Source organism: Salvelinus fontinalis, chromosome 7 (assembly GCF_029448725.1).
Source record: "Salvelinus fontinalis isolate EN_2023a chromosome 7, ASM2944872v1, whole genome shotgun sequence".
NCBI lineage: Eukaryota > Metazoa > Chordata > Actinopteri > Salmoniformes > Salmonidae > Salvelinus > Salvelinus fontinalis.
The window spans coordinates 67113500-67141220 of NC_074671.1; the positions used below are offsets into that span (position 1 = coordinate 67113500).

Below are 27721 nucleotides of genomic sequence, written 5' to 3' on the forward strand. Positions count from 1 at the left end.
CAAATTAATTACTTAAAAATCATACAATGTGATTTTCTGGATTTTTGTTTTAGATTCCTTCTCTCACAGTTGAAGTGTACCTATGATAAAAATTACAGACCTCTACATGCTTTGTAAGTAGGAAAACCTGCAAAATCGGCAGTGTATCAAATACTTGTTCTCCCCACTGTATATTACCCAGAGTTGTGTAGTTACCATTAGATATATTACCCAGACTTACCATTAGATATATTACCCAGAGTTGTGTGGTTACCAGTAGATATATTACCCAGAGTTGTGTGGTTACCAGTAGATATATTACCCAGAGTTGTGTAGTTACCATTAGATATATTACCCAGAGTTGTGTGGTTACCAGTAGATATATTACCCAGAGTTGTGTGGTTACCATTAGATATATTACCCAGAGTTGTGTAGTTACCAGTAGATATATTACCCAGAGTTGTGTGGTTACCAGTAGATATATTACCCAGAGTTGTGTGGTTACCAGTAGATATATTACTCAGAGTTGTGTGGTTACCAGTAGATATATTACCCAGAGTTGTGTGGTTACCATTAGATATATTACCCAGAGTTGTGTGGTTACCAGTAGATATATTACCCAGAGTTGTGTGGTTACCATTAGATATATTACCCAGAGTTGTGTGGTTACCATTAGATATATTACCCAGAGTTGTGTGGTTACCATTAGATATATTACCCAGAGTTGTGTGGTTACCAGTAGATATATTACCCAGAGTTGTGTGGTTACCATTAGATATATTACCCAGAGTTGTGTGGTTACCATTAGATATATTACCCAGAGTTGTGTGGTTACCAGTAGATATATTACCCAGAGTTGTATGGTTACCATTAGATATATTACCCAGAGTACTTAGAGGGAATTGTTGATTTGCTGTACATTTTTTATTCTAGATAACATTTTATTTGAAAAAATGTGCCCCAAAAAATGCATTTTACATAAATGTCTTTAGTATTTTATAGATAGTAAGATGAAAAAAAGTATTTATCAACAATCTGCTGTGGACAAGTCCGGTCCTGGAGTGTCTTAACAAAATGAAACTAAAACTATTTAGGATGACTTCATCCAGTGTCCAGAACATTGTGTTAGCATGAATTAGACCCTGGTCTTTCTGAGCAAAAGATAAATACTCAATTCCAAATGTGCTCCTGTACTTCCCTGGTGCTGTCAGTAAGGCCTGGTGATGCCTCTCCCGTTGTGAGGTCTGATCTGTCCCACTGGTGTTGTCAGTAAGGCCTGGTGATGCCTCTCCCATTGTGAGGTCTGATCTGTCCCACTGGTGCTGTCAGTAAGGCCTGGTGATGCCTCTCCCGTTATGAGGTCTGATCTGTCCCACTGGTGCTGTCAGTAAGGCCTGGTGATGCCTCTCCCGTTGTGAGGTCTGATCTGTCCCACTGGTGCTGTCAGTAAGGCCTGGTGATGCCTCTCCCGTTGTGAGGTCTGATCTGTCCCACTGGTGTTGTCAGTAAGGCCTGGTGATGCCTCTCCCGTTATGAGGTCTGATCTGTCCCACTGGTGTTGTCAGTAAGGCCTGGTGATGCCTCTCCCGTTATGAGGTCTGATCTGTCCCACTGTGTTGTCAGTAAGGCCTGGTGATGCCTCTCCCGTTGTGAGGTCTGATCTGTCCCACTGTGTTGTCAGTAAGGCCTGGTGATGCCTCTCCCGTTGTGAGGTCTGATCTGTCCCATTGGTGTTGTCAGTAAGGCCTGGTGATGCCTCTCCCGTTGTGAGGTCTGATCTGTCCCACTGTGTTGTCAGTAAGGCCTGGTGATGCCTCTCCCGTTGTGAGGTCTGATCTGTCCCACTGTGCTGTCAGTAAGGCCTGGTGATGCCTCTCCCGTTGTGAGGTCTGATCTGTCCCCCTGGTGTTGTCAGTAAGGCCTGGTGATGCCTCTCCCGTTGTGAGGTCTGATCTGTCCCACTGTGCTGTCAGTAAGGCCTGGTGATGCCTCTCCCGTTGTGAGGTCCGATCTGTCCCACTGTGCCCTTGCTGCGGGTCACCATACTGAAGGTGGCGGGTGGTTTAGGACTCAGCGTTTTGGAGAAGAACCTGAACACAGACTCCATGCAGACAGATGGGGCCGCGTTATGACTCTGTGTCCCAGCTGACATCTGAGAGCATCCTGCTTTCAACGACCCCACCGGCTGGTTCAGGGGCTTGGAGCTCAGGACCCACCTGAAAGGCAACGTCTTATGTAAATGTACAAGAGAATGTATTGTCAATTACTTCCCTGGTTATATAAAGACAAGACATCAATCCACCTCCTGGAGCGTGTCCTGACTTCCCTGGTTATATAAAGACAAGACATCAACCCACCTCCTGGAGCGTGTCCTGACTTCCCTGGTTATATAAAGACATGACATCAACCCACCTCCTGGAGCGTGTCCTGACTTCCCTGGTTATATAAAGACATGACATCAACCCACCTCCTGGAGCGTGTCCTGACTTCCCTGGTTATATAAAGACATCAACTCACCTCCTGGAACGTGTCCTGACTTCCCTGGTTATATAAAGACATCAACTCACCTCCTGGAGCGTGTCCTGACTTCCCTGGTTATATAAAGACAAGACATCAATCCACCTCCTGGAGCGTGTCCTGACTTCCCTGGTTATATAAAGACATGACATCAACCCACCTCCTGGAGCGTGTCCTGACTTCCCTGGTTATATAAAGACATGACATCAACCCACCTCCTGGAACGTGTCCTGACTTCCCTGGTTATATAAAGACATGACATCAACCCACCTCCTGGAGCGTGTCCTGACTTCCCTGGTTATATAAAGACAAGACATCAACCCACCTCCTGGAGCGTGTCCTGACTTCCCTGGTTATATAAAGACATCAACCCACCTCCTGTAGTGTGTCCTGACTTCCCTGGTTATATAAAGACAAGACATCAACCCACCTCCTGGAGCGTGTCCTGACTTCCCTGGTTATATAAAGACATGACATCAACCTACCTCCTGGAGCGTGTCCTGACTTCCCTGGTTATATAAAGACATGACATCAACACACCTCCTGGAGCATATCCTGACTTCCCTGGTTATATAAAGACATGACATCAACACACCTCCTGGAGCGTGTTCTGACTTCCCTGGTTATATAAAGACATGACATCAACCCACCTCCTGGAGCGTGTTCTGACTTCCCTGGTTATATAAAGACATGACATCAACCCACCTCCTGGAGCGTGTCTTCAGCCACTCCCGGCCCGCCGCGTCCAACGGCTGGTGCCACAGGCTGTGGGAGGAGTCCAGGAAGGCCGCCGCCCACACCTGCCTCACCACTTGCTGTGGGCGTCGGCACAGCAGGTCCACGAACGCCAGGCCTCCGTAACCGTGCGCTACCACGACAACATGCCGGGAGACGCAGCGCGACACCAGGAGGTCCCAGACGCGGCGGACGTGTTCCTCTGGAGTCTCCCCAACACCTCCTCCTTGGTTGGGGTTCATCAGGAGGACAGAGCTGCCCTCTTCCAGGACCTTCCTCACGTAGGGGATCATGCTGCCTCTCTCCAGACCCTCGCTGGCAGCAACCCTCCAGCTCCACAGCCCACAGAGCATCGTTCCCCGGTCCTGGACCACCACCAACAGGGTGGCAGGGCTCTCCAGGGCCCCAGGGGATAGGTACACGTAGCCCTGGCTGGGGGCTTCTCGGTGGGGGCTAAAGTAGACCCTGTGGTCCCCCTGCCCCTGGGGCTCTGGTGGAGGTGGGAGGTAGACCTCCTTGCTTAGAGATGGAGGAGGGCGGTAAACCTCCTTGCTTAGAGATGGAGGAGGGCGGTAGATCTCCTTGCTTAGAGATGGAGGAGGGCGGTAGATCTCCTTGCTTAGAGATGGAGGAGGGCGGTAGATCTCCTTGCTTAGAGATGGAGGAGGGCGGTAGATCTCCTTTCTGAGAGGTGGAGGAGGGAGGTAGTCCTCCTTGCTGAGAGATGGGAGGTAGAGCCTGATGAGGTGCAGCTGCTCCTCCAGGAGAGAGTGAACGTGTTGGGTGACGTGGAGACACAAGGCCCGGTCCTCTCTCTGGGTGGCGTCTGGGTCACAGCCCCGCCGGAACATGAAGGGCTCCTGGGTGACCCGGTGACACAGACGCCCGTCCGAGGTGAAGCGATACGGGAAGATTGAGGGAGAGGAGACAGCCTGACCCCCCTGGCTCTGGGTCTGACCCTGGCTCTTAGCGGTGTCCACCATTAACTCCATCCTGGTGCAAAGCATAAAGGGAGATGTCAAACACTGGTCCAACTGATACTGTTAGCCTCTAGCCTGGGAGTATTGAGGAAGGGCTATCTGATCCCGTTAGCCTCTAGCCTGGTAGTATTGAGGAAGGGCTATCTGATCCCGTTAGCATCTAGCCTGGGAGTATTGGGGAAGGGCTATCTGATCCCGTTAGCCTCTAGCCTGGGAGTATTGGGGAAGGGCTATCTGATCCCGTTAGCCTCTAGCCTGGTAGTATTGAGGAAGGGCTATCTGATCCCGTTAGCCTCTGGCCTGGGAGTATTGAGGAAGGGCTATCTGATCCCGTTAGCCTCTAGCCTGGGAGTACTGGGGAAGGGCTATCTGATCCCGTTAGCCTCTAGCCTGGTAGTATTGAGGAAGGGCTATCTGATCCCGTTAGCCTCTAGCCTGGGAGTATTGAGGAAGGGCTATCTGATCCCCTTAGCCTCTAGCCTGGGAGTATTGAGGAAGGGCTATCTGATCCCGTTAGCCTCTAGCCTGGGAGTATTGAGGAAGGGCTATCTGATCCCGTTAGCCTCTAGCCTGGTAGTATTGAGGAAGTAAGCACATCGTTATTTGTATACAGGGATCATTTTACATTTCATGTAATAGATACAGTGGGTTCCCAAATTATTGACACCCTTGATAAAGATGAGCAGAAATGACTGTATTAAATTATACAAATACAGAGCTATATTGTATGCTGAAAAAAAAGACAGGGTAATTATATAATTTTATGCTAATACAATTGCTCCATTGGGGTGTGTGTGTGTGTGTGTGTGTGTGTGTGTGTGTGTGTGTGTGTGTGTGTGTGTGTGTGTGTGTGTGTGTGTGTGTGTGTGTGTGTGTGTGTGTGTGTGTGTGTGTGTGTGTGTGTGTGTGTCCAAAGAGCTCTATTTTCATGTCATCCACCAAATGTAAAGGCTGGAGTTTGTTAAACACTGGAACCTGGATTGGAACCTGGTGCTTTGGTCATATCACCTGTAAATACAGCTCTTTGTCCACGCAGACCAGCGGTGGGTTTGGAGTCCAAATCAGGAAGTATGAGCAGAGAAAATAACCCCGTTACCTACTGTAAAATATGGTGGTGGATCTTTGATGTTGTGGGGCTCCCGCTGGTCCTGGGGGTCTGGATGCTTCCGCTGGTCCTGGGGCTCCGGATCCTTCCGCTGGTCCTGGGGCTCCGGATCCTTCCGCTGGTCCTGGGGCTCCGGATGCTTCCGCTGGTCCTGGGGCTCCGGATGCTTCCGCTGGTCCTGGGGGTTTGGATGCTTCCGCTGGTCCTGGGGCTCCGGATCCTTCCGCTGGTCCTGGGGCTCCGGATGCTTCCGCTGGTCCTGGGGCTCCGGATCCTTCCGCTGGTCCTGGGGCTCCGGATGCTTCCGCTGGTCCTGGGGCTCTGATCCTTCCGCTGGTCCTGGGGGTCTGGAAGCTTCCGCTGGTCCTGGGTCCTTTGTTAACATCAACGGCATCATGAACTCTACCAAGTATCAGGATATTTTAGCCCAAAAACCTGGTTGCCTCTGTCAGGTAGTAGAGACTTGGTCCCCGAGTGGATGTTCCAGTAACCCAATCACCCCAAGCACACATCAAGATCCACAAAGAAATGGTTCATTGGCCACCAACAATCAACATTATGCAATGGCCATCTCAGTCTCCGGACTTAAAAACCCATTGAAAACCTTTGTTTTGAATTGCAGAGGGCAGTTCATTAACACATTTCATACAGTCCTTTTTTCTTCTCTAATCTTTATCAAGGGTGTCAAGAATTTGTGACCCCACTGTATATCCTAACCAAGGGTGTCAAGAATTTGGGACCCCACTGTATATCCTAAACAAGGGTGTCAATAATTTGGAACCACACTGTATATCCTAAACAAGGGTGTCAATAATTTGGGACCCCACTGTATATCCTAACCAATAAAAGGTCAAACGGTTTACAAGACAATTTATTTAAACTAGGATTTATTTTTGCATTGGATTTTGTCGGTTCATTTATCACCATGGCTACTGGCTAATAGCGTCCCTCCTCACCAAAACATACCTGGCTAAAGTAATGCGTTGGCACTCGTTAGCCTAAATCAGGCGCCGTATGCGTTCTGGCGATCAGTTGTATCCAATAACCCGAAGAAGCCAATGAGAAAAGGCACTTAAACGTTACTTTACTCTCGACTGAATATTAGTAATGACCGCTCCGATGACGCTTTGACAGGTGGAAGCTACAAACGAAAAGCGACGACGTGACGACTCAACCCCCATCTATAGGTCAAGGTGCATGTCATAGTGCGCGCAATGGCATGGAAATGCCGCGTGACATAATCAGTTAAAAAAATTAAAAGTTATGTTTAACTTCGAGATAACAAGCTTCAACCACACAGAGATGCTTTTATTTAAAATATTACATTTTATTGTACATTTAATTCACACTCTTTATTGCTGAGCAATAGGATATGGTCATTTCAGGACTGTCAGCTTTATCCACACATTGTTCCAACAGGAATGTATTATGAAGTATTTGAGTTATATATAATTTTTTTCCAAATGTTGCTAGATCTTTCTCTATGACTGCCGGGTGCTGTGAGCGTCTGTGATGATGGTTGGTGGCTTGTATCCAAATGACCTTTCACTGTGTCGATCCGTCTATTTGTCCGTCTACCTCAGTGACCCTGCCGTCACACAGGGGGTCGGAACCTCCGGTGCATCTGCAGGAACACAGAGGTCAGAGGTCAGAGATTAGGGACAAGGTGAAGGAGTGGTTGATGAGAGGCGTCGTGGTCAGTCAGAGAGTATGAGGGACTAGCAAGTGTTCCCGCTAGCAGTATAAATACGCCTGGTCTGATAACAACCCTTATAGCCCTTTCCCCTTTGGGGTCAGTTACAACTAGATGGAGATCAGTCTGGAGTAGGATCCTAATATTCACCTCAATCAATCAATCAATTTTATTTTATATAGCCCTTCGTACATCAGCTAATATCTCGAAGTGCTGTACAGAAACCCAGCCTAAAACCCCAAACAGCTAGTAATGCAGGTGTAGAAGCACGGTGGCTAGGAAAAACTCCCTAGAAAGGCCAAAACCTAGGAAGAAACCTAGAGAGGAACCAGGCTATGAGGGGTGGCCAGTCCTCTTCTGGCTGTGCCGGGTGGAGATTATAACAAAACTATGCCAAGATGTTCAAAAATGTTCATAAGTGACAAGCATGGTCAAATAATAATCATGAATAATTTTCAGTTGGCTTTTCATAGCTGATCATTAAGAGTTGAAAAACAACAGGTCTGGGACAGGTGGCGGTTCCATAACCGCAGGCAGAACAGCTGAAACTGGAATAGCAGCAAGGCCAGGCGGACTGGGGACAGCAAGGAGTCACCACGGGCGGCAGTCCCGACGCATGGTCCTAGGGCCAAGGTCCTCCGAGAGAAAGAAAGAGAGAAGGAGAAAATTAGAGAGAGCCAAGATTTTCAAAATGTTCATAAATGACAAGCATGGTCAAATATTAATCAGGAATATATCTCAGTTGGCTTTTCATAGCCGATCATTAAGAGTTGAAAACAGCAGGTCTGGGACAGGTAGGGGTTCCGTAACCGCAGGCAGAACAGTTGAAACTGGAATAGCAGCAAGGCCAGGCGGACTGGGGACAGCAAGGTGTCATCATGCCCGGTAGTCCTGACGTATGGTCCTAGGGCTCAGGTTCTCAGAGAGAAAGAGAGAACGAGAGAATTAGAGAGAGCATACTTAAATTCACACAGGACACTGGATAAGACAGGAGAAGTACTCCAGGTATAACCAACTGACCCTAGCCCCCCGACACATAAACTACTGCAGCATAAATACTGGAGGCTGAGACAGGAGCGGTCAGGAGACACTGTGGCCCCATCCGAAGAAACCCCCGGACAGGGCCAAACAGGAAGGATATAACCCCACCCACTTTGCCAAAGCACAGCCCCCGCACCACTAGAGGGATATCCTCAACCACCAACTTACAATCCTGAGACAAGGCCGAGTATAGCCCACAAAGATCTCCACCACAGCACAAACCAAGGGGGGGCGCCAACCCAGACAGGAAGATCACGTCAGTAACTCAACCCACTCAAGTGACGCACCCCTCCTAGGGACGGCATGAAAGAGCACCAGCAAGCCAGTGACTCAGCCCCTGTAACAGGGTTAGAGGCAGAGAATCCCAGTGGAGAGAGGGGAACCGGCCTGGCAGAGACAGCAAGGGCGGTTCGTTGCTCCAGAGCCTTTCCGTTCACCTTCACACTCCTGGGCCAGACTACACTCAATCATATGACCTACTGAAGAGATAAGTCTTCAGTAAAGACTTAAAGGTTGAGACCGAGTCTGCGTCTCTCACATGGGTAGGCAGACTGTTCCATAAAAATGGAGATCTATAGGAGAAAGCCCTGCCTCCCGCTGTTTGCTTAGAAATTCTAGGGACAATTAGGAGGCCTGCGTCTTGTGACCGTAGCGTACGTATTGGTATGTACGGCAGGACCAACTCGGAAAGATAGGTAGGAGCAAGCCCATGTAACGCTTTATAGGTTAACAGTAAAACCTTGAAATCTGCTGTGTTGTCAGTTACAACGAGATGGAGATCAGTCTGGAGTAGGATCCCAATATTCACCTCTGCTGGGGTCAGTTACAACGAGATGGAGATCAGTCTGGAGTAGGATCCTAATATTCACCTCTGCTGGGGTCAGTTACAACGAGATGGAGATCAGTCTGGAGTAGGATCCTAATATTCACCTCTGCTGGGGTCAGTTACAACGAGATGGAGATCAGTCTGGAGTAGGATCCTAATATTCACCTCTGCTGGGGTCAGTTACAACGAGATGGAGATCAGTCTGGAGTAGGATCCTAATATTCACCTCTGCTGGGGTCAGTTACAACGAGATGGAGATCAGTCTGGAGTAGGATCCTAATATTCACCTCTGCTGGGGTCAGTTACAACGAGATGGAGATCAGTCTGGAGTAGGATCCTAATATTCACCTCTGCTGGGGTCAGTTACAACGAGATGGAGATCAGTCTGGAGTAGGATCCTAATATTCACCTCTGCTGGGGTCAGTTACAACGAGATGGAGATCAGTCTGGAGTAGGATCCTAATATTCACCTCTGCTGGGGTCAGTTACAACGAGATGGAGATCAGTCTGGAGTAGGATCCTAATATTCACCTCTGCTGGGGTCAGTTACAACGAGATGGAGATCAGTCTGGAGTAAGAACCTAATATTCACCTCTGCTGGGGTCAGTTACAACGAGATGGAGACCAGTCTGGAGTAGGATCCTAATATTCACCTCTGCTGTGTTGTCAGGTGTTGATTCCCCTCGTAACTCTACCTACGAAGAGAAACCTTTTACATTGAGGACACGGTGCTCACCAGAACAACCATCCAGGTAATGTACTGGTAATGTAGTACAGGACTGAAGATGGAGCTGCGGTGGATAGAGAACAACCATCCAGGTAATGTACTGGTAATGTAGTACAGGACTGAAGATGGAGCTGCAGTGGATAGAGAACAACCATCCAGGTAATGTACTGGTAATGTAGTACAGGACTGAAGATGGAGCTGCGGTGGATAGAGAACAACCATCCAGGTAATGTACTGGTAATGTAGTACAGGACTGAAGATGGAGCTGCGGTGGATAGAGAACAACCATCCAGGTAATGTACTGGTAATGTAGTACAGGACTGAAGATGGAGCTGCGGTGGATAGAGAACAACCATCCAGGTAATGTACTGGTAATGTAGTACAGGACTGAAGATGGAGCTGCGGTGGATAGAGAACAACCATCCAGGTAATGTACTGGTAATGTAGTACAGGACTGAAGATGGAGCTGCGGTGGATAGAGAACAACCATCCAGGTAATGTACTGGTAATGTAGTACAGGACTGAAGATGGAGCTGCGGTGGATAGAGAACAACCATCCAGGTAATGTACTGGTAATGTAGTACAGGACTGAAGATGGAGCTGCGGTGGATAGAGAACAACCATCCAGGTAATGTACTGGTAATGTAGTACAGGACTGAAGATGGTGCTGCTGGATAGAGAACAACCATCCAGGTAATGTACTGGTAATGTAGTACAGGACTGAAGATGGCGCTGCAGTGGATCTCTCTCTATGGCCAGGGCGTGACAGTACCCCCCCCCCCCCCCCCCCCCAAAGGTGCGGACACCGGCCGCAAAACCTGACTCTAAAGGGGAGGGTCCGGGCGGGCTTCCTTTGCAGCGGCAGCTCTGGTGCGGGACGTAGACCCCCCTCCGCCTCTGGCTTCCCCCACTTTGTTGGCGCCTCTGGTTTGGGGACCCTCGCCGCCGACCCCAGACTGGGCACCCTCGTTGCGGGCCCCGGACTGGGCACCCTCGTTGCGGGCCCCGGACTGGGCACCCGGACTGGGCACCCAGTAGTAGACAATTTCCTGTTTGTTGTGTCGCAGTAATATGGTTCCTAGTTCTACTCAGGAGCACCTCTAGTTTCCAAATCCACAGAGTGTACAACCCAAGGAGCGTCGCTGCTCAGGGGGGCCCATTCTACTATCTGTACACAATGTACAGATCATAAGGTCCAATAAATTATAGAAGTACATAAACAAAAAACATTGTTGATCATGTAGGCTTGACATATATATATATATATATATATATATTTTTTTTTTAAGACATAATATCTTATAGAACTACTTTTAATTATTCTTTGTATGATAACTTAGTATAAAATATATTAATAATTATATACATTTTCCATAATTTTTGCCCTAATTATGGGACTTTTAGTCTGAAAGGTTGCAAAAATCCGTGACCCGGAAGTACTTGTTCATTCTTACCTACTTCATAGCGGTGTGACCTTGTACAACGCGTGATTTTATGAACGAACCTATTTATCGTAACCTGTAATAGTTGTTTATTTGAAATGATGGTGACGATAACATAAAATATAAATTTCTAACATAGTCATAACTTGTAGCTATGCTTTCTCTAATCAAATCCGCGCTTGTCGGATTGGCCAACACTGGTAAATCCACGGGGCTCCAAGGTAAGGTTCTGTCACAGTAGCTAGTTTACCGGACGTGGGGTAGACTTGTGACGGCGCAAACTGTTCAATGTTCTTTGTCTCATCAAAAACATGACAAGACTGACCCGTGTTTTGAAGTGTGCGAGAGGGCTTGACAACGCGTTAAGATTGGAAACGGACGCGAGTAACTAGTGTGGACGAAATGGAGAAAAGATTGCGGATGTAAACAGCTGCGTTTGATTGCGAACAATATTGGTGTCAGTTGTGATATTTAGCGGGAGGATGAGGGTCACGGATCTGAATGGACTGTAGTGGAAAGACAGGAAGAGATCACGATACAGAAAGCGATGGAGAGTCTAGTGAAGAAAGAATAAAGGGGGCCAAGACAATAGCAGTGTTGTGTTGGAGTGGAAAGTGGTGATGGTGTTTGATGAGACCACAGGGCTTCATTTACACGCGATCCGACTAACCGATGTCATAGAGAAAGAGAGAGGTGTGAAGTCCAACTGGCCCGGTTCATGAGAAAAGGTAGATTGCAAATATTTTGTACATCACATTAACAGTCATGTCTCTAGTTCTTATACTAGGTAGAGGAGAGAGTCATCACATTAACAGTTATGTCTCTGGTTCTCTGTTAGGTTGAGTAGAGTCAGTCCTGCTGAAAGCCCTACAAACCAACCAGCTAGATGAAGACGGAGCTAGCTAGCTGTGAATGGTTGCCCTGCAAACCAACCAGCTAGATGAAGACGGAGCTAGCTAGCTGTGAATGGTTGCCCTACAAACCAACCAGCTAGATGAGGAAGGAGCTAGCTAGCTGTGAATGGTTGCCCTGCAAACCAACCAGCTAGATGAAGACGGAGCTAGCTAGCTGTGAATAGTTGCCATACAAACCAACCAGTTAGATGGAGCTAGCTAGCTGTGAATGGTTGCCCTGCAAACCAACCAGCTAGATGAAGACGGAGCTAGCTAGCTGTGAATAGTTGCCATACAAACCAACCAGTTAGATGGAGCTAGCTAGCTGTGAATGGTTGCCCTACAAACCAACCAGCTAGATGAAGAAGGAGCTAGCTAGCTGTGAATGGTTGCCCTACAAACCAACCAGCTAGATGAAGGAGCTAGCTAGCTGTGAATGGTTGCCCTACAAACCAACCAGCTAGATGAAGGAGCTAGCTAGAGATAAAGACGGAGCTAGCTAGCTGTGAATGGTTGCCCTGCAAACCAACCAGCTAGATGAAGAAGGAGCTAGCTAGCTGTGAATGGTTGCCCTACAAACCAACCAGTTAGAATAAGGAGCTAGCTAGCTGTGAATGGTTGCCTTACAAACCAACCAGCTAGATAAAGAAGGAGCTAGCTAGCTGTAAATGGTTGCCCTACAAACCAACCAGCTAGATAAAGACGGAGCTAGCTAGCTGTGAATGGTTGCCCTACAAACCAGCCAGCTAGATAAAGACGGAGCTAGCAAGCTGTGAATGGTTGCCCTACAAACCAACCAGCTAGATAGACGGAGCTAGCTAGCTATGAATGGTTGCCCAACAAACCAACCAGCTAGATAAAGACAGAGCTAGCTAGCTGTGAATGGTTGCCCTACAAACCAACCAGCTAGATAAAGATGGAGCTAGCTAGCTGTGAATGGTTGCCCTACAAACCAACCAGCTAGATGAAGGAGCTAGCTAGCTGTGAATGGTTGCCCTACAAACCAACCAGCTAGATAAAGACGGAGCTAGCTAACTGTGAATGGTTGCCCTACAAACCAACCAGCTAGATGGAGCTAGCTAGCTGTGAACGGTTGCCCTACAAACCAACCAGCTAGATAAAGACGGAGCTAGCTAGCTGTGAATGGTTGCCCTACAAACCAACCAGCTAGATAAAGACGGAGCTAGCTAGCTGTGAATGGTTGCCCTACAAACCAACCAGCTAGATAAAGACCTAGCTAGCTGTGAATGGTTGCCCAACAAACCAACCAGCTAGATGATCTTAAAGAATATTTCATGCATGATGTATTCTTGCAATCTTTGACATGTTTTTGACTGGCTGCCTGCAGCCACTATTATGATAGCTGGGCTGGCTAGCTAACGGCTTTAGCTAGCTAGCAGCAATATAAAACAACGATTGTTTGTTGTCTAGGTGTCCTGCAGAGTCATCTGAAGGTCCTGTCTGCTGGGATGAAGACCTACGAGGTGCCTCCAGACTACAGTGGTAAGTATCTTACTTTGCCATGCACCTTCAGCATTCAATCATTTGAACTGGCCTCCTTGAATGAATGAATGAATGAATGAATGAATGAATGAAGCATTGTGTTAACCCCCTCTCATCTAGAATGAATGAAGCATTGTGTTAACCCCCTCTTATCTAGAATGAATGAAGCATTGTGTTAAACCCTCTTATCTAGAATGAATGAAGCATTGTGTTAAACCTCTCTTATCTAGAATGAATGAAGCATTGTGTTAAACCCTCTTATCTAGAATGAATGAAGCATTGTGTTGACCCCCTCTTATCTAGAATGAATGAAGCATTGTGTTAAACCTCTCTTATCTAGAATGAATGAATGAAGCATTGTGTTAACCCCCTCTTATCTAGAATGAATGAAGCATTGTGTTAAACCTCTCTTATCTAGAATGAATGAAGCATTGTGTTAAACCTCTCTTATCTAGAATGAATGAAGCATTGTGTTAAACCCTCTTATCTAGAATGAATGAAGCATTGTGTTGACCCCCTCTTATCTAGAATGAATGAAGCATTGTGTTAAACCTCTCTTATCTAGAATGAATGAATGAAGCATTGTGTTAACCCCCTCTTATCTAGAATGGATGAAGCATTGTGTTAACCCCCTCTTATCTAGAATGAATGAAGCATTGTGTTAACCCCCTCTTATCTAGAATGGATGAAGCATTGTGTTGACCCCCTCTTATCTAGAATGAATGAAGCATTGTGTTAAACCTCTCTTATCTAGAATGAATGAAGCATTGTGTTAACCCCCTCTTATCTAGAATGAATGAAGCATTGTGTTAACCCCCTCTTATCTAGAATGAATGAAGCATTGTGTTAAACCCCTCTTATCTAGAATGAATGAAGCATTGTGTTAACCCCCTCTTATCTAGAATGAATGAAGCATTGTGTTAAACCCTCTTATCTAGAATGAATGAAGCATTGTGTTAAACCTCTCTTATCTAGAATGAATGAAGCATTGTGTTAACCCCCTCTTATCTAGAATGAATGAAGCATTGTGTTAACCCCCTCTTATCTAGAATGAATGAAGCATTGTGTTAAACCTCTCTTATCTAGAATGGATGAAGCATTGTGTTAAACCCCTCTTATCTAGAATGGATGAAGCATTGTGTTAACCCCCTCTTATCTAGAATGAATGAAGCATTGTGTTAAACCCCTCTTATCTAGAATGAATGAAGCATTGTGTTAAACCCCTCTTATCTAGAATGAATGAAGCATTGTGTTAAACCCTCTTATCTAGAATGAATGAAGCATTGTGTTAAACCTCTCTTATCTAGAATGGATGAAGCATTGTGTTAACCCCCTCTTATCTAGAATGAATGAAGCATTGTGTTAAACCCCTCTTATCTAGAATGAATGAAGCATTGTGTTAAACCTCTCTTATCTAGAATGGATGAAGCATTGTGTTAACCCCCTCTTATCTAGAATGAATGAAGGATTGTGTTAACCCCCTCTCATCTAGAATGAATGAAGCATTGTGTTAAACCCTCTTATCTAGAATGAATGAAGCATTGTGTTAATCCCCTCTTATCTAGAATGAATGAATGAAGCATTGTGTTAAACCTCTCTTATCTAGAATGAAGGAAGCATTGTGTTAACCCCTCTTATCTAGAATGAATGAAGCATTGTGTTAAACCCTCTTATCTAGAATGAATGAAGCATTGTGTTGACCCCCTCCTATCTAGAATGAATGAAGCATTGTGTTAAACCCTCTTATCTAGAATGAATGAAGCATTGTGTTAACCCCCTCTTATCTAGAATGAATGAAGCATTGTGTTAACCCCCTCTTATCTAGAATGAATGAAGCATTGTGTTAACCCCCTCTTATCTAGAATGACGACAAGTTGATGGTCATGGAGGTGAAGCATTCGATTTGCATCATAACAACATTACATCATATCTGTCAAGGTTTCTGACCACACACACACACACACACACACACACACACACACACACACACACACACACAATGGCTACAGGTCAAGATCACCCAGACTCCATACAATGTTTACCGTGACCCTGTCTCCTGTCTGTGACCCTGTCTGTGACCCCTGTCTCCTGTCTGTGACCCTGTCTGTGACCCTGTCTGCGACCCCTCTCTGTGACCCCTGTCTGTGACCCCTGTCTGTGACCCCTGTCTGTGACCCTGTCTCTGACCCCTCTCTCTGACCCCTGTCTGTGACCCCTGTAGAGGTTGTGCTACCTGAAAGACCCAAGCTGAAGTTTCTGAACAAGGTGCCCAACTTTAAGAAGGCGAAGAAGGAGATGAAGAAGCTAAGAGACATTCAGGGACCAGCCCAGACAGCCAACACCTTCACCAAGGGACAGTACGGCATCGTGGTGAGTGTGTGTGTGTGTGTGTGGAATACACAGAGAACACAGTCTACATGCCTACCAGGGTTATGTGTTAAAATAATCTCCCATCAGGGTCTGTGGATGTAGTTACATTGACCTTTAGGGGGAAGTTTTGATCAATGTTCCAGACTTGTTCTGTGATTGATAAAAGTTATTTTATTTCTTCACTGTTTCAAACTTCCTCCTGTCATTGTCCTCCACTTCTTATCCAATCATCCTCCTGTCCTCAGGCGCTGGGCGGGGCTACCTCCTTATCTAATCATCCTCCTCAGGCGCTGGGCGGGGCTACCTCCTTATCTAATCATCCTCCTCTCCTCAGGCGCTGGGCGGGGCTACCTCCTTATCCAATCATCCTCGTCTCCTCAGGCGCTGGGCGGGGCTACCTCCTTATCTAATCATCCTCCTCTCCTCAGGCGCTGGGCGGGGCTACCTCCTTATCTAATCATCCTCCTCTCCTCAGGCGCTGGGCGGGGCTACCTCCTTATCTAATCATCCTCCTCTCCTCAGGCGATGGGCGGGGCTACCTCCTTATCTAATCATCCTCCTCTCCTCAGGCGCTGGGCGGGGCTACCTCCTTATCTAATCATCCTCCTCTCCTCAGGCGCTGGGCGGGGCTACCTCCTTATCTAATCATCCTCCTCTCCTTAGGCGCTGGGCGGGGCTACCTCCTTATCTAATCATCCTCCTCTCCTCAGGCGCTGGGCGGGGCTACCTCCTTATCTAATCATCCTCCTCTCCTCAGGCGCTGGGCGGGGCTACCTCCTTATCTAATCATCCTCCTCTCCTCAGGCGCTGGGCGGGGCTACCTCCTTATCCAATCATCCTCCTCTCCTCAGGCGCTGGGCGGGGCTACCTCCTTATCTAATCACCCTCCTCTCCTCATGCGCTGGGCGGGGCTACCTCCTTATCTAATCATCCTCCTCTCCTCAGGCGCTGGGCGGGGCTACCTCCTTATCCAATCATCCTCCTCTCCTCAGGCGCTGGGCGGGGCTACCTCCTTATCCAATCATCCTCCTCTCCTCAGGCGCTGGGCGGGGCTACCTCCTTATCCAATCATCCTCCTCAGGCGCTGGGCGGGGCTACCTCCTTATCTAATCATCCTCCTCTCCTCAGGCGCTGGGCGGGGCTACCTCCTTATCCAATCATCCTCCTCTCCTCAGGCGCTGGGCGGGGCTACCTCCTTATCCAATTATCCTCCTCAGGCGCTGGGCGGGGCTACCTCCTTATCTAATCATCCTCCTCAGGCTCTGGGCGGGGCTACCTCCTTATCTAATCATCCTCCTCTCCTCAGGCGCTGGGCGGGGCTACCTCCTTATCTAATCATCCTCCTCTCCTCAGGCGCTGGGCGGGGCTACCTCCTTATCTAATCATCCTCCTCAGGCGCTGGGCGGGGCTACCTCCTTATCTAATCATCCTCCTCAGGCGCTGGGCGGGGCTACCTCCTTATCTAATCATCCTCCTCTCCTCAGGCGCTGGGCGGGGCTACCTCCTTATCTAATCATCCTCCTCAGGCGCTGGGCGGGGCTACCTCCTTATCTAATCATCCTCCTCTCCTCAGGCGCTGGGCGGGGGCTACCTCCTTATCTAATCATCCTCCTCTCCTCAGGCGCTGGGCGGGGCTACCTCCTTATCTAATCATCCTCCTCTCCTCAGGCGCTGGGCGGGGGCTACCTCCTTATCTAATCATCCTCCTCTCCTCAGGCGCTGGGCGGGGCTACCTCCTTATCTAATCATCCTCCTGTCCTCAGGCTCTGGGCGGGGCTACCTCCTTATCTAATCATCCTCCTCTCCTCAGGCGCTGGGCGGGGCTACCTCCTTATCTAATCATCCTCCTCTCCTCAGGCGCTGGGCGGGGCTACCTCCTTATCTAATCATCCTCCTCTCCTCAGGCGCTGGGCGGGGGCTACCTCCTTATCTAATCATCCTCCTCTCCTCAGGCGCTGGGCGGGGCTACCTCCTTATCTAATCATCCTCCTCTCCTCAGGCGCTGGGCGGGGCTACCTCCTTATCTAATCATCCTCCTCTCCTCAGGCTCTGGGCGGGGCTACCTCCTTATCTAATCATCCTCCTCTCCTCAGGCGCTGGGCGGGGCTACCTCCTTATCTAATCATCCTCCTGTCCTCAGGCTCTGGGCGGGGCTACCTCCTTATCTAATCATCCTCCTCTCCTCAGGCGCTGGGCGGGGCTACCTCCTTATCTAATCATCCTCCTCTCCTCAGGCGCTGGGCGGGGCTACCTCCTTATCTAATCATCCTCCTCTCCTCAGGCGCTGGGCGGGGCTACCTCCTTATCTAATCATCCTCCTCTCCTCAGGCGCTGGGCGGGGCTACCTCCTTATCTAATCATCCTCCTCTCCTCAGGCGCTGGGCGGGGCTACCTCCTTATCTAATCATCCTCCTCTCCTCAGGCGCTGGGCGGGGCTACCTCCTTATCTAATCATCCTCCTCTCCTCAGGCTCTGGGCGGGGCTACCTCCTTATCCAATCATCCTCCTCTCCTCAGGCGCTGGGCGGGGCTACCTCCTTATCTAATCATCCTCCTCTCCTCAGGCGCTGGGCGGGGCTACCTCCTTATCTAATCATCCTCCTCTCCTCAGGCGCTGGGCGGGGCTACCTCCTTATCTAATCATCCTCCTCTCCTCAGGCGCTGGGCGGGGCTACCTCCTTATCTAATCATCCTCCTCTCCTCAGGCGCTGGGCGGGGCTACCTCCTTATCTAATCATCCTCCTCAGGCGCTGGGCGGGGCTACCTCCTTATCTAATCATCCTCCTCTCCTCAGGCGCTGGGCGGGGCTACCTCCTTATCCAATCATCCTCCTCTCCTCAGGCGCTGGGCGGGGCTACCTCCTTATCTAATCATCCTCCTCTCCTCAGGCGCTGGGCGGGGCTACCTCCTTATCTAATCATCCTCCTCAGGCGCTGGGCGGGGCTACCTCCTTATCTAATCATCCTCCTCAGGCGCTGGGCGGGGCTACCTCCTTATCCAATCATCCTCCTCTCCTCAGGCGCTGGGCGGGGCTACCTCCTTATCTAATCATCCTCCTCTCCTCAGGTGATGGGCGGGGCTACCTCCTTATCTAATCATCCTCCTCTCCTCAGGCGCTGGGCGGGGCTACCTCCTTATCTAATCATCCTCCTCTCCTCAGGCGCTGGGCGGGGCTACCTCCTTATCTAATCATCCTCCTCTCCTCAGGCGCTGGGCGGGGCTACCTCCTTATCTAATCATCCTCCTCTCCTCAGGCTCTGGGCGGGGCTACCTCCTTATCCAATCATCCTCCTCTCCTCAGGCGCTGGGCGGGGCTACCTCCTTATCTAATCATCCTCCTCTCCTCAGGCGCTGGGCGGGGCTACCTCCTTATCTAATCATCCCTCCTCTCCTCAGGCGCTGGGCGGGGCTACCTCCTTATCTAATCATCCTCCTCTCCTCAGGCGCTGGGCGGGGCTACCTCCTTATCTAATCATCCTCCTCTCCTCAGGCGCTGGGCGGGGCTACCTCCTTATCCAATCATCCTCCTCTCCTCAGGCGCTGGGCGGGGGCTACCTCCACTTTGGTCACATGGAGATGATGCGTCTGACCATCAACAGGAGGATGGACCCTCGCACCACCTTCGCCCGCTGGCGCATCAACGCCCCCTACAAGCCCATCACCAGGAAGGGCCTGGGCCAGAGGATGGGCGGGGGCAAAGGGAACATAGACCACTACGTCACACCGGTGAAGTACGGACGGATGATTGTGGAGGTCGGGGGACGGCTGGAACTGGGCGAGGTGGAGCCTATCCTCAAGGAAGTGGCCAAGAAACTGCCCTTCCCTGCCAAGGTCAGCCGCCCGCTGGGGATACATGAAGGGTTAATAAAATGGGCAAAATCTAGAGGTGGTGCTGGCCAATCACAGTAGCATCTTCTCTTCTCTATATGCAGGGATATGTTGGGGGGGGGAAACTAACTAGTTCCCTATTAGGCTTGGGATATTGAATTATACTGTGGTAGCATCAGAGACCTCATTACATTCTACTGTGGTAGCATCAGAGACCTCATTACATTCTACCGTGGCAGCATCAGAGACCTCATTACATTCTACTGTGGTAGCATCAGAGACCTCATTACATTCTACTGTGGTAGCATCAGAGACCTCATTACATTCTACTGTGGTAGCATCAGAGACCTCATTACATTCTACTGTGGTAGCATTTACATTTACATTTAAGTCATTTAGCAGACGCTCTTATCCAGAGCGACTTACAAATCAGAGACCTCATTACATTCTACTGTGGTAGCATCAGAGACCTCATTACATTCTACTGTGGTAGCATCAGAGACCTCATTACATTCTACTGTGGTAGCATCAGAGACCTCATTACATTCTACTGTGGTAGCATCAGAGACCTCATTACATTCTACTGTGGTAGCATCAGAGACCTCATTACATTCTACTGTGGTAGCATCAGAGACCTCATTACATTCTACTGTGGTAGCATGAGAGACCTCATTACATTCTACTGTGGTAGCATCAGAGACCTCATTACATTCTACCGTGGTAGCATCAGAGACCTCATTACATTCTACCGTGGTAGCATCAGAGACCTCATTACATTCTACCGTGGTAGCATCAGAGACCTCATTACATTCTACCGTGGTAGCATCAGAGACCTCATTACATTCTACCGTGGTAGCATCAGAGACCTCTTTACATTCTACCGTGGTAGCATCAGAGACCTCTTTACATTCTACTGTGGTAGCATCAGAGACCTCATTACATTCTACCGTGGTAGCATCAGAGACCTCATTACATTCTACCGTGGTAGCATCAGAGACCTCATTACATTCTGCCGTGGTAGCATCAGAGACCTCATTACATTCTGCCGTGGTAGCATCAGAGACCTCATTACATTCTGCCGTGGTAGCACGGCATTATGTAACCTCTGACCTCTCTCTCCACCAGGTAGTGTCCAGAGAGAGCCTGGCAGCAGGAGCACTATACCTGATCCTGTCCTTATGTAACCTCTGACCCCTCTCTCCACCAGGTAGTGTCCAGAGAGCGCCTGGCAGCAGGAGCACTATACCTGACGCTGTCCTTATGTAACCTCTGACCTCTCTCTCTCCACCAGGTAGTGTCCAGATAGAGCCTGGCAGCAGGAGCACTATACCTGATCCTGTCCTTATGTAACCTCTGACCTCTCTCTCCACCAGGTAGTGTCCAGAGAGAGCCATGCAGCAGGATCACTATACCTGATCCTGTCCTTATGTAACCTCTGACCTCTCTCTCCACCAGGTAGTGTCCAGAGAGAGCCTGGCAACAGGAGCACTATACCTGATCCTGTCCTTATGTAACCTCTGACCCCTCTCTCCACCAGGTAGTGTCCAGAGAGAGCCTGGCAGCAGGAGCACTATACCTGATCCTGTCCTTATGTAACCTCTGACCCCTCTCTCCACCAGGTAGTGTCCAGAGAGAGCCTGGCAGCAGGAGCACTATACCTGATCCTGTCCTTATGTAACCTCTGACCCCTCTCTCCACCAGGTAGTGTCCAGAGAGAGCCTGACAGCCATGCAGCAGGAGCACTATACCTGATCCTGTCCTTATGTAACCTCTGACCCCTCTCTCTCCACCAGGTAGTGTCCAGAGAGAGCCTGACAGCCATGCAGCAGGAGCACTATACCTGATCCTGTCCTTATGTAACCTCTGACCCCTCTCTCTCCACCAGGTAGTGTCCAGAGAGAGCCTGACAGCCATGCAGCAGGAGCAGCAGGACATGGAGCAGAACAACCAGAACCCCTGGACCTTCCAGAGGATCGCCAGGGGCAACATGCTGGGCATCAGGAAGGTCCTCAGCCCCTTTGACCTCCACAACCACGGGAAGTACAGCGGAAAGTTCCACAACCCAGGCAGGGTGTGAGGGAGTCGCCCGTGGTGCTGTCACATTTTAACAGCTGCGCTTTGGAACATGGCTTGCATCCAAAATGGCAGCCCATGGAGCCAAAATGGCTGCCTATTCCCTATTCGGTGCACTACTTTTGATCAGAGCCCAGGTGCCATGTCAGACGCAGCCCATGGAGCCAAAATGGCTGGCAGTCATGGGGAGAATTCTCTCCTGTGTGACTCCCTTATTGGAAATGTAGATCAGTGATTGGTGTTCAATCGGAAAATAAAGACACTTGTCTGAATCTTCTGTTTTTAAAACGAATGTTTGAATCTGAATCTATCACCCGGTCTCCCGGGTGGCGCAGTGGTCTAGGGCACTGCATCGCAGTGCTAGCTGCGCCACCAGAGTCTCTGGGTTCGCGCCCAGGCTCTGTCGCAGCCGGCCGCAACCGGGAGGTCCGTGGGGCGACGCACAATTGGCATAGCGTCGTCCGGGTTAGGGAGGGTTTGGCCGGTAGGGATATCCTTGTCTCAGTATGTAAAATGTAATAAAATGTATGCACTCTACTGTAAGTCGCTCTGGATAAGAGCGTCTGCTAAATGACTCAAATGTAAATGTTAATGTATCTGAAGAATGGAAGTTGGTGCCAATGGGTTTGTGTTGGATGGACATTTGTTGACCATCAACGTTGTCTGAAAGATCGTTACGTGCCGATCTCTCCGACCCAACACATTTCACTCAGTGATCCACCTGGTCACGTGATGTTGTTAGACTCCACTATGTCACTCGAGCCCAGTTTATATGTCATATGTACAGGGATATACATATGGTACACAGTACAATGAAATGCTGACTACAGGTACACTTGTTCAGGTGAGGTCTGATGGCGATAGATAACACACAATGTTTCCACAGCTGTCTCTCTATAATATCATGGAATGAAACCACAACGTCACCAAGGAAGTAGTGTATGCAGTTAGTTTTAATTACGTTTCACCATGAACGCATATGAAATGATAGTATATTTAATAGACAAGTATTAACTTACAAGTAGAGTATATTATATAGTTACACCCCATCTAACCAGTATATTAATAACAGTGGGGAGAACAAGTATTTGACACACTGCCGATTTTGCAGGTTTTCCTACTTACAAAGCATGTAGAGGTCTGTAATTTTTTGTGAGAGACGGAATCTAAACCAAAAATCCAGAAAATCACATTGTATGATTTTTAAGTAATTAATTTGCATATTATTGCATGACATATGGGCTGTGCCATTGAGGCATTCTTCATTTTGAAGTAGTCCATTTTCTTCTTCACTATTGGCTGACCCCTCCTGATGACCCAGTTGGACACGACTCCAAAAGGGTCACCAGGAGGGATGAGCCAATGAAGTTGAAAGTCCCACCCAGTTTAATAAATTCAAAATGGTGAAAGCCCTCAAATGGCGCTGCCCTCTGAGGAGTGGAGTGGAATGGACCTGGAACTCACTTCCTCTTGAAGACTTTGAATTAAGAAAGCAGTCGCAGGGGGCTTGGATTGGGAGTGATGGGTGGCTGGGGAAACATGGAGAGGCCAGAGAGAACCATACTTGTAAATTGGGATACGGAGAGAAGAACGCTGCCTAATACGTCCTTTTTGGCCACTAGAGGCCTCCATCGTCCTCTATGAGGAGTGCGCATTGCCCTTTCCATCATGGCCGCCTGGAGTTGCCTGCTTGCCGCTCATAACGCATGCGCAATGAATACAAACAAACGTTTGAAAGAAATTTACCGCGAAACTGGTAAGTCAAGTTATAAACGTTTGTTTTAAGTGTTTTAGCTATTGTTATTCTACGACATTGGCCCTAACGGCAACGAGAAATTGCACCTCTAAACTGTTCTACTAGATCGCCTTGTGTATAAAATGTAAAAAGGTTCCTTAGCTAGCTTAACGTTAGCTGTTGTTGACAAAACAAACTACATCCGTGTTTCGTCTAGGCAGTGCTCATGTTTGCTAGCTTTCAGATTGTATATTATTATATATTTAGCGGCTATGTTTTATTTATCACTTTTCCCGTGTACGCCTTGATTAGTTGTCTATCTGACGCTGTCTCTTTTTCCTAGTTAAAATATGAAGCCTGTCCGGGGATCTCAACGCGCCCCATCCAAGGCACCTAAAGGCAAGAAGAAAGGCGAGAAGCCAAATAAGTCCGGTATAAAGACATGTCAACGGAGAGTATCTCAGGTGAGAAAGTTTTGAAGAATTAAACCTCTGAGAGGAAACGGTTCTCCTTTGCTTTCATCACATCATTCTCTCACACATTCTGTCTGCATGTACCCTCCTCTGCAGGAGGAGCCCCAGCCAGGAACCAGCAGCCAGGTCCCTCAGCCAAAACCACAGAAGAAGAAAGGTGGCACAGTTGCAGGTCCCAGTAAGCTGAAAGGTCAGGAGAAGTGGAAACCGCTGACCAAGTCCTCCATTACGGCTCTAGACAACATACTGGGCCTGTCTATACTGTGAGTAACATCCTCCATTATGGTTCTGACTGGGCCTGTCTATACTGTGAGTAACATCCTCCATTATGGTTCTTGACTGGGCCTGTCTATACTGTAACATCCTCTATCATGGTTCTGACTGGGCCTATCTATACTGTGAGTAACATCCTCCATTATGGTTCTTGACTGGGCCTGTCTATACTGTGAGTAACATCCTCCATCATGGTTCTGACTGGGCCTGTCTATACTGTGAGTAACATCCTCCATTATGGTTCTGACTGGGCCTGTCTATACTGTGAGTAACATCCTCCATTATGGTTCTGACTGGGCCTGTCTATACTGTGAGTAACATCCTCCATTATGGTTCTTGACTGGGCCTGTCTATACTGTGAGTAACATCCTCCATTATGGTTCTTGACTGGGCCTGTCTATACTGTGAGTAACATCCTCCATTATGGTTCTTGACTGGGCCTGTCTATACTGTGAGTAACATCCTCCATTATGGTTCTTGACTGGGCCTGTCTATACTGTGAGTAACATCCTCCATTATGGTTCTGACTGGGCCTGTCTATACTGTGAGTAACATCCTCCATCATGGTTCTGACTGGGCCTGTCTATACTGTGAGTAACATCCTCCATTATGGTTCTGACTGGGCCTGTCTATACTGTGAGTAACATCCTCCATTATGGTTCTGACTGGGCCTGTCTATACTGTGAGTAACATCCTCCATTATGGTTCTTGACTGGGCCTGTCTATACTGTGAGTAACATCCTCCATTATGGTTCTGACTGGGCCTGTCTATACTGTGAGTAACATCCTCCATTATGGTTCTGACTGGGCCTGTCTATACTGTGAGTAACATCCTCCATTATGGTTCTTGACTGGGCCTGTCTATACTGTGAGTAACATCCTCCATTATGGTTCTGACTGGGCCTGTCTATACTGTAACATCCTCCATTATGGTTTCGACTGGGCCTGTCTACTGTGAGTAACATCCTCCATCATGGTTCTGACTGGGCCTGTCTATACTGTGAGTAACATCCTCCATCATGGTTCTGACTGGGCCTGTCTATACTGTGAGTAACATCCTCCGTTATGGTTCTTGACTGGGCCTGTCTATACTGTGAGTAACATCCTCCATCATGGTTCTTGACTGGGCCTGTCTATACTGTGAGTAACATCCTCCATGGTTCTGACTGGGCCTATCTATACTGTAACATCCTCCATTATGGTTCTGACTGGGCCTGTCTATACTGTGAGTAACATCCTCCATCATGGTTCTGACTGGGCCTGTCTATACTGTGAGTAGCACCCAGGAAGTCAACTGTGAATCTCAGCCACTGTTCATCTGTCTAGGAAGACAGAGGCGCTGTAACATGGCCACTAGCCAATCGGTGACCTGAAGCTTGAATAGCCCTGGTTTAAGGGTTTCACTAGGTTGTTGTTACTGAGTTATTTATTTGTAACCCTCGCTCTGTTTCTCCCTCCGTCCTTTCTCTCTCTCCTTTTCTCTCTCCTTTTCTCTCGCTCCCTCAGGTCTGTTCTGGCCGGAAGACAGACTAAGAAAGAGGAATCACAGAAACATCTGAACGTTCTGAAAAACAGGTGAGAGAACAGAACTCGGTGTCGGACTGGGGACAGTGGACCCACTATGATCAGTGTTGCCTCGCCCTGTACTGAGGGATCAGCCCGTCCATACTCAGTGTCGGACTGGGGACAGTGGACCCACTATGATCAGTGTTGCCTCGCCCTGTACTGAGGGATCAGCCCGTCCATACTCAGTGTCGGACTGGGGACAGTGGACCCACTATGATCAGTGTTGCCTCGCCCTGTACTGAGGGATCAGCCCGTCCATACTCAGTGTAGGACTGGGGACAGTGGACCCACTATGATCAGTGTTGCCTCACCCTGTACTGAGGGATCAGCCCGTCCATACTCAGTGTCGGACTGGGGACAGTGGACCCACTATGATCAGTGTTGCCTCACCCTGTACTGAGGGATCAGCCCGTCCATACTCAGTGTCGGACTGGGGACAGTGGACCCACTATGATCAGTGTTGCCTCACCCTGTACTGAGGGATCAGCCCGTCCATACTCAGTGTCGGACTGGGGACAGTGGACCCACTATGATCAGTGTTGCCTCACCCTGTACTGAGGGATCAGCCCGTCCATACTCAGTGTCGGACTGGGGACAGTGGACCCACTATGATCAGTGTTGCCTCACCCTGTACTGAGGGATCAGCCCGTCCATACTCAGTGTCGGACTGGGGACAGTGGACCCACTATGATCAGTGTTGCCTCACCCTGTACTGAGGGATCAGCCCGTCCATACTCAGTGTCGGACTGGGGACAGTGGACCCACTATGATCAGTGTTGCCTCACCCTGTACTGAGGGATCAGCCCGTCCATACTCAGTGTCGGACTGGGGACAGTGGACCCACTATGATCAGTGTTGCCTCGCCCTGTACTGAGGGATCAGCCCGTCCATCCTCAGTGTAGGACTGGGGACAGTGGACCCACTATGATCAGTGTTGCCTCACCCTGTACTGAGGGATCAGCCCGTCCATACTCAGTGTCGGACTGGGGACAGTGGACCCACTATGATCAGTGTTGCCTCGCCCTGTACTGAGGGATCAGCCCGTCCATACTCAGTGTCGGACTGGGGACAGTGGACCCACTATGATCAGTGTTGCCTCACCCTGTACTGAGGGATCAGCCCGTCCATACTCAGTGTCGGACTGGGGACAGTGGACCCACTATGATCAGTGTTGCCTCGCCCTGTACTGAGGGATCAGCCCGTCCATACTCAGTGTCGGACTGGGGACAGTGGACCCACTATGATCAGTGTTGCCTCGCCCTGTACTGAGGGATCAGCCCGTCCATACTCAGTGTCGGACTGGGGACAGTGGACCCACTATGATCAGTGTTGCCTCGCCCTGTACTGAGGGATCAGCCCGTCCATACTCAGTGTCGGACTGGGGACAGTGGACCCACTATGATCAGTGTTGCCTCGCCCTGTACTGAGGGATCAGCCCGTCCATACTCAGTGTAGGACTGGGGACAGTGGACCCACTATGATCAGTGTTGCCTCACCCTGTACTGAGGGATCAGCCCGTCCATACTCAGTGTAGGACTGGGGACAGTGGACCCACTATGATCAGTGTTGCCTCGCCCTGTACTGAGGGATCAGCCCGTCCATACTCAGTGTAGGACAGTGGACCCACTATGATCAGTGTTGCCTCACCCTGTACTGAGGGATCAGCCCGTCCATACTCGGTGTCGGACTGGGGACAGTGGACCCACTATGATCAGTGTTGCCTCACCCTGTACTGAGGGATCAGCCCATCCATCCTCAGTGTCGGACTGGGGACAGTGGACCCATGATGATCAGCGTTGCCTCACCCTGTACTGAGGGATCAGCCCGTCCATCCTCAGTGTAGGACTGGGGACAGTGGACCCACTATGATCAGTGTTGCCTCACCCTGTACTGAGGGATCAGCCCGTCCATACTCAGTGTCGGACTGGGGACAGTGGACCCACTAGGATCAGTGTTGCCTCAC

At 49.1% G+C, this 27721-nt stretch overlaps 3 protein-coding genes across 6 annotated transcripts in view; 2 read left to right on the top strand and 1 right to left on the bottom strand.

The window, feature by feature from the left end:
- Positions 1 to 1831: 1831 nt before the first annotated feature.
- On the bottom strand, positions 1832 to 4223 carry si:ch73-41e3.7 (uncharacterized protein LOC572312 homolog). Its single transcript, XM_055928097.1, has 3 exons — positions 3923 to 4223; positions 3202 to 3790; positions 1832 to 2195 (listed from the first exon to the last, which is right to left on the bottom strand). The coding sequence occupies exons 1-3, from the start codon at positions 4221 to 4223 to the stop codon at positions 1949 to 1951; spliced, it is 1137 nt and encodes a 378-aa protein (XP_055784072.1). The 3' UTR covers positions 1832 to 1948.
- Positions 4224 to 11048: 6825 nt separating this feature from the next.
- Positions 11049 to 21999, top strand: mrpl16 (mitochondrial ribosomal protein L16). Of its 4 annotated transcripts, none has more exons than XM_055930325.1 (5): positions 11049 to 11266; positions 13370 to 13441; positions 15663 to 15811; positions 19348 to 19641; positions 21524 to 21999. In XM_055930325.1, exons 1-5 carry the CDS (start codon positions 11200 to 11202, stop codon positions 21713 to 21715), a joined length of 774 nt encoding a protein of 257 aa, XP_055786300.1. In that variant the 5' UTR covers positions 11049 to 11199; the 3' UTR covers positions 21716 to 21999. The 4 variants fall into 4 exon arrangements, with proteins under 4 accessions (XP_055786300.1, XP_055786304.1, XP_055786303.1 ...); XM_055930329.1 differs by lacking the exon at positions 21524 to 21999 and adding an exon at positions 21340 to 21517; XM_055930328.1 differs by lacking the exon at positions 21524 to 21999 and adding an exon at positions 20764 to 20844.
- Positions 22000 to 22719: 720 nt separating this feature from the next.
- cenpq (centromere protein Q) overlaps positions 22720 to 27721 on the top strand; it is a 30078-nt gene continuing 25076 nt past the window's right edge. Inside the window, exons 1-3 of the mRNA XM_055930330.1 lie at positions 22720 to 23910; positions 24016 to 24182; positions 25699 to 25767. Coding sequence (XP_055786305.1) covers positions 23797 to 23910; positions 24016 to 24182; positions 25699 to 25767 — 350 coding nt within the window. The 5' untranslated portion in view covers positions 22720 to 23796. The remainder of the gene's footprint in view (positions 23911 to 24015; positions 24183 to 25698; positions 25768 to 27721) is intronic.

Excerpts from the sequence above, each read along its gene's own strand:
- si:ch73-41e3.7 (XM_055928097.1), bottom strand. The coding sequence starts at position 4,223 with ATGGAGTTAATGGTGGACACCGCTAAGAGCCAGGGTCAGACCCAGAGC. Across the intron at positions 3,791-3,922 it reads GGACTACCTCCCTCCTCCAC|CTCTAAGCAAGGAGGTTTAC; the intron begins CTCTCAGAAAGG and ends GCCCTCCTCCAT. Across the intron at positions 2,196-3,201 it reads CTGAAGACACGCTCCAGGAG|GTGGGTCCTGAGCTCCAAGC; the intron begins GTGGGTTGATGT and ends GTTGCCTTTCAG.
- mrpl16 (XM_055930325.1), top strand. The coding sequence starts at position 11,200 with ATGCTTTCTCTAATCAAATCCGCGCTTGTCGGATTGGCCAACACTGGT. Across the intron at positions 11,267-13,369 it reads TAAATCCACGGGGCTCCAAG|GTGTCCTGCAGAGTCATCTG; the intron begins GTAAGGTTCTGT and ends TTTGTTGTCTAG. Across the intron at positions 19,642-21,523 it reads AACTGCCCTTCCCTGCCAAG|GTAGTGTCCAGAGAGAGCCT; the intron begins GTCAGCCGCCCG and ends TCTCTCCACCAG.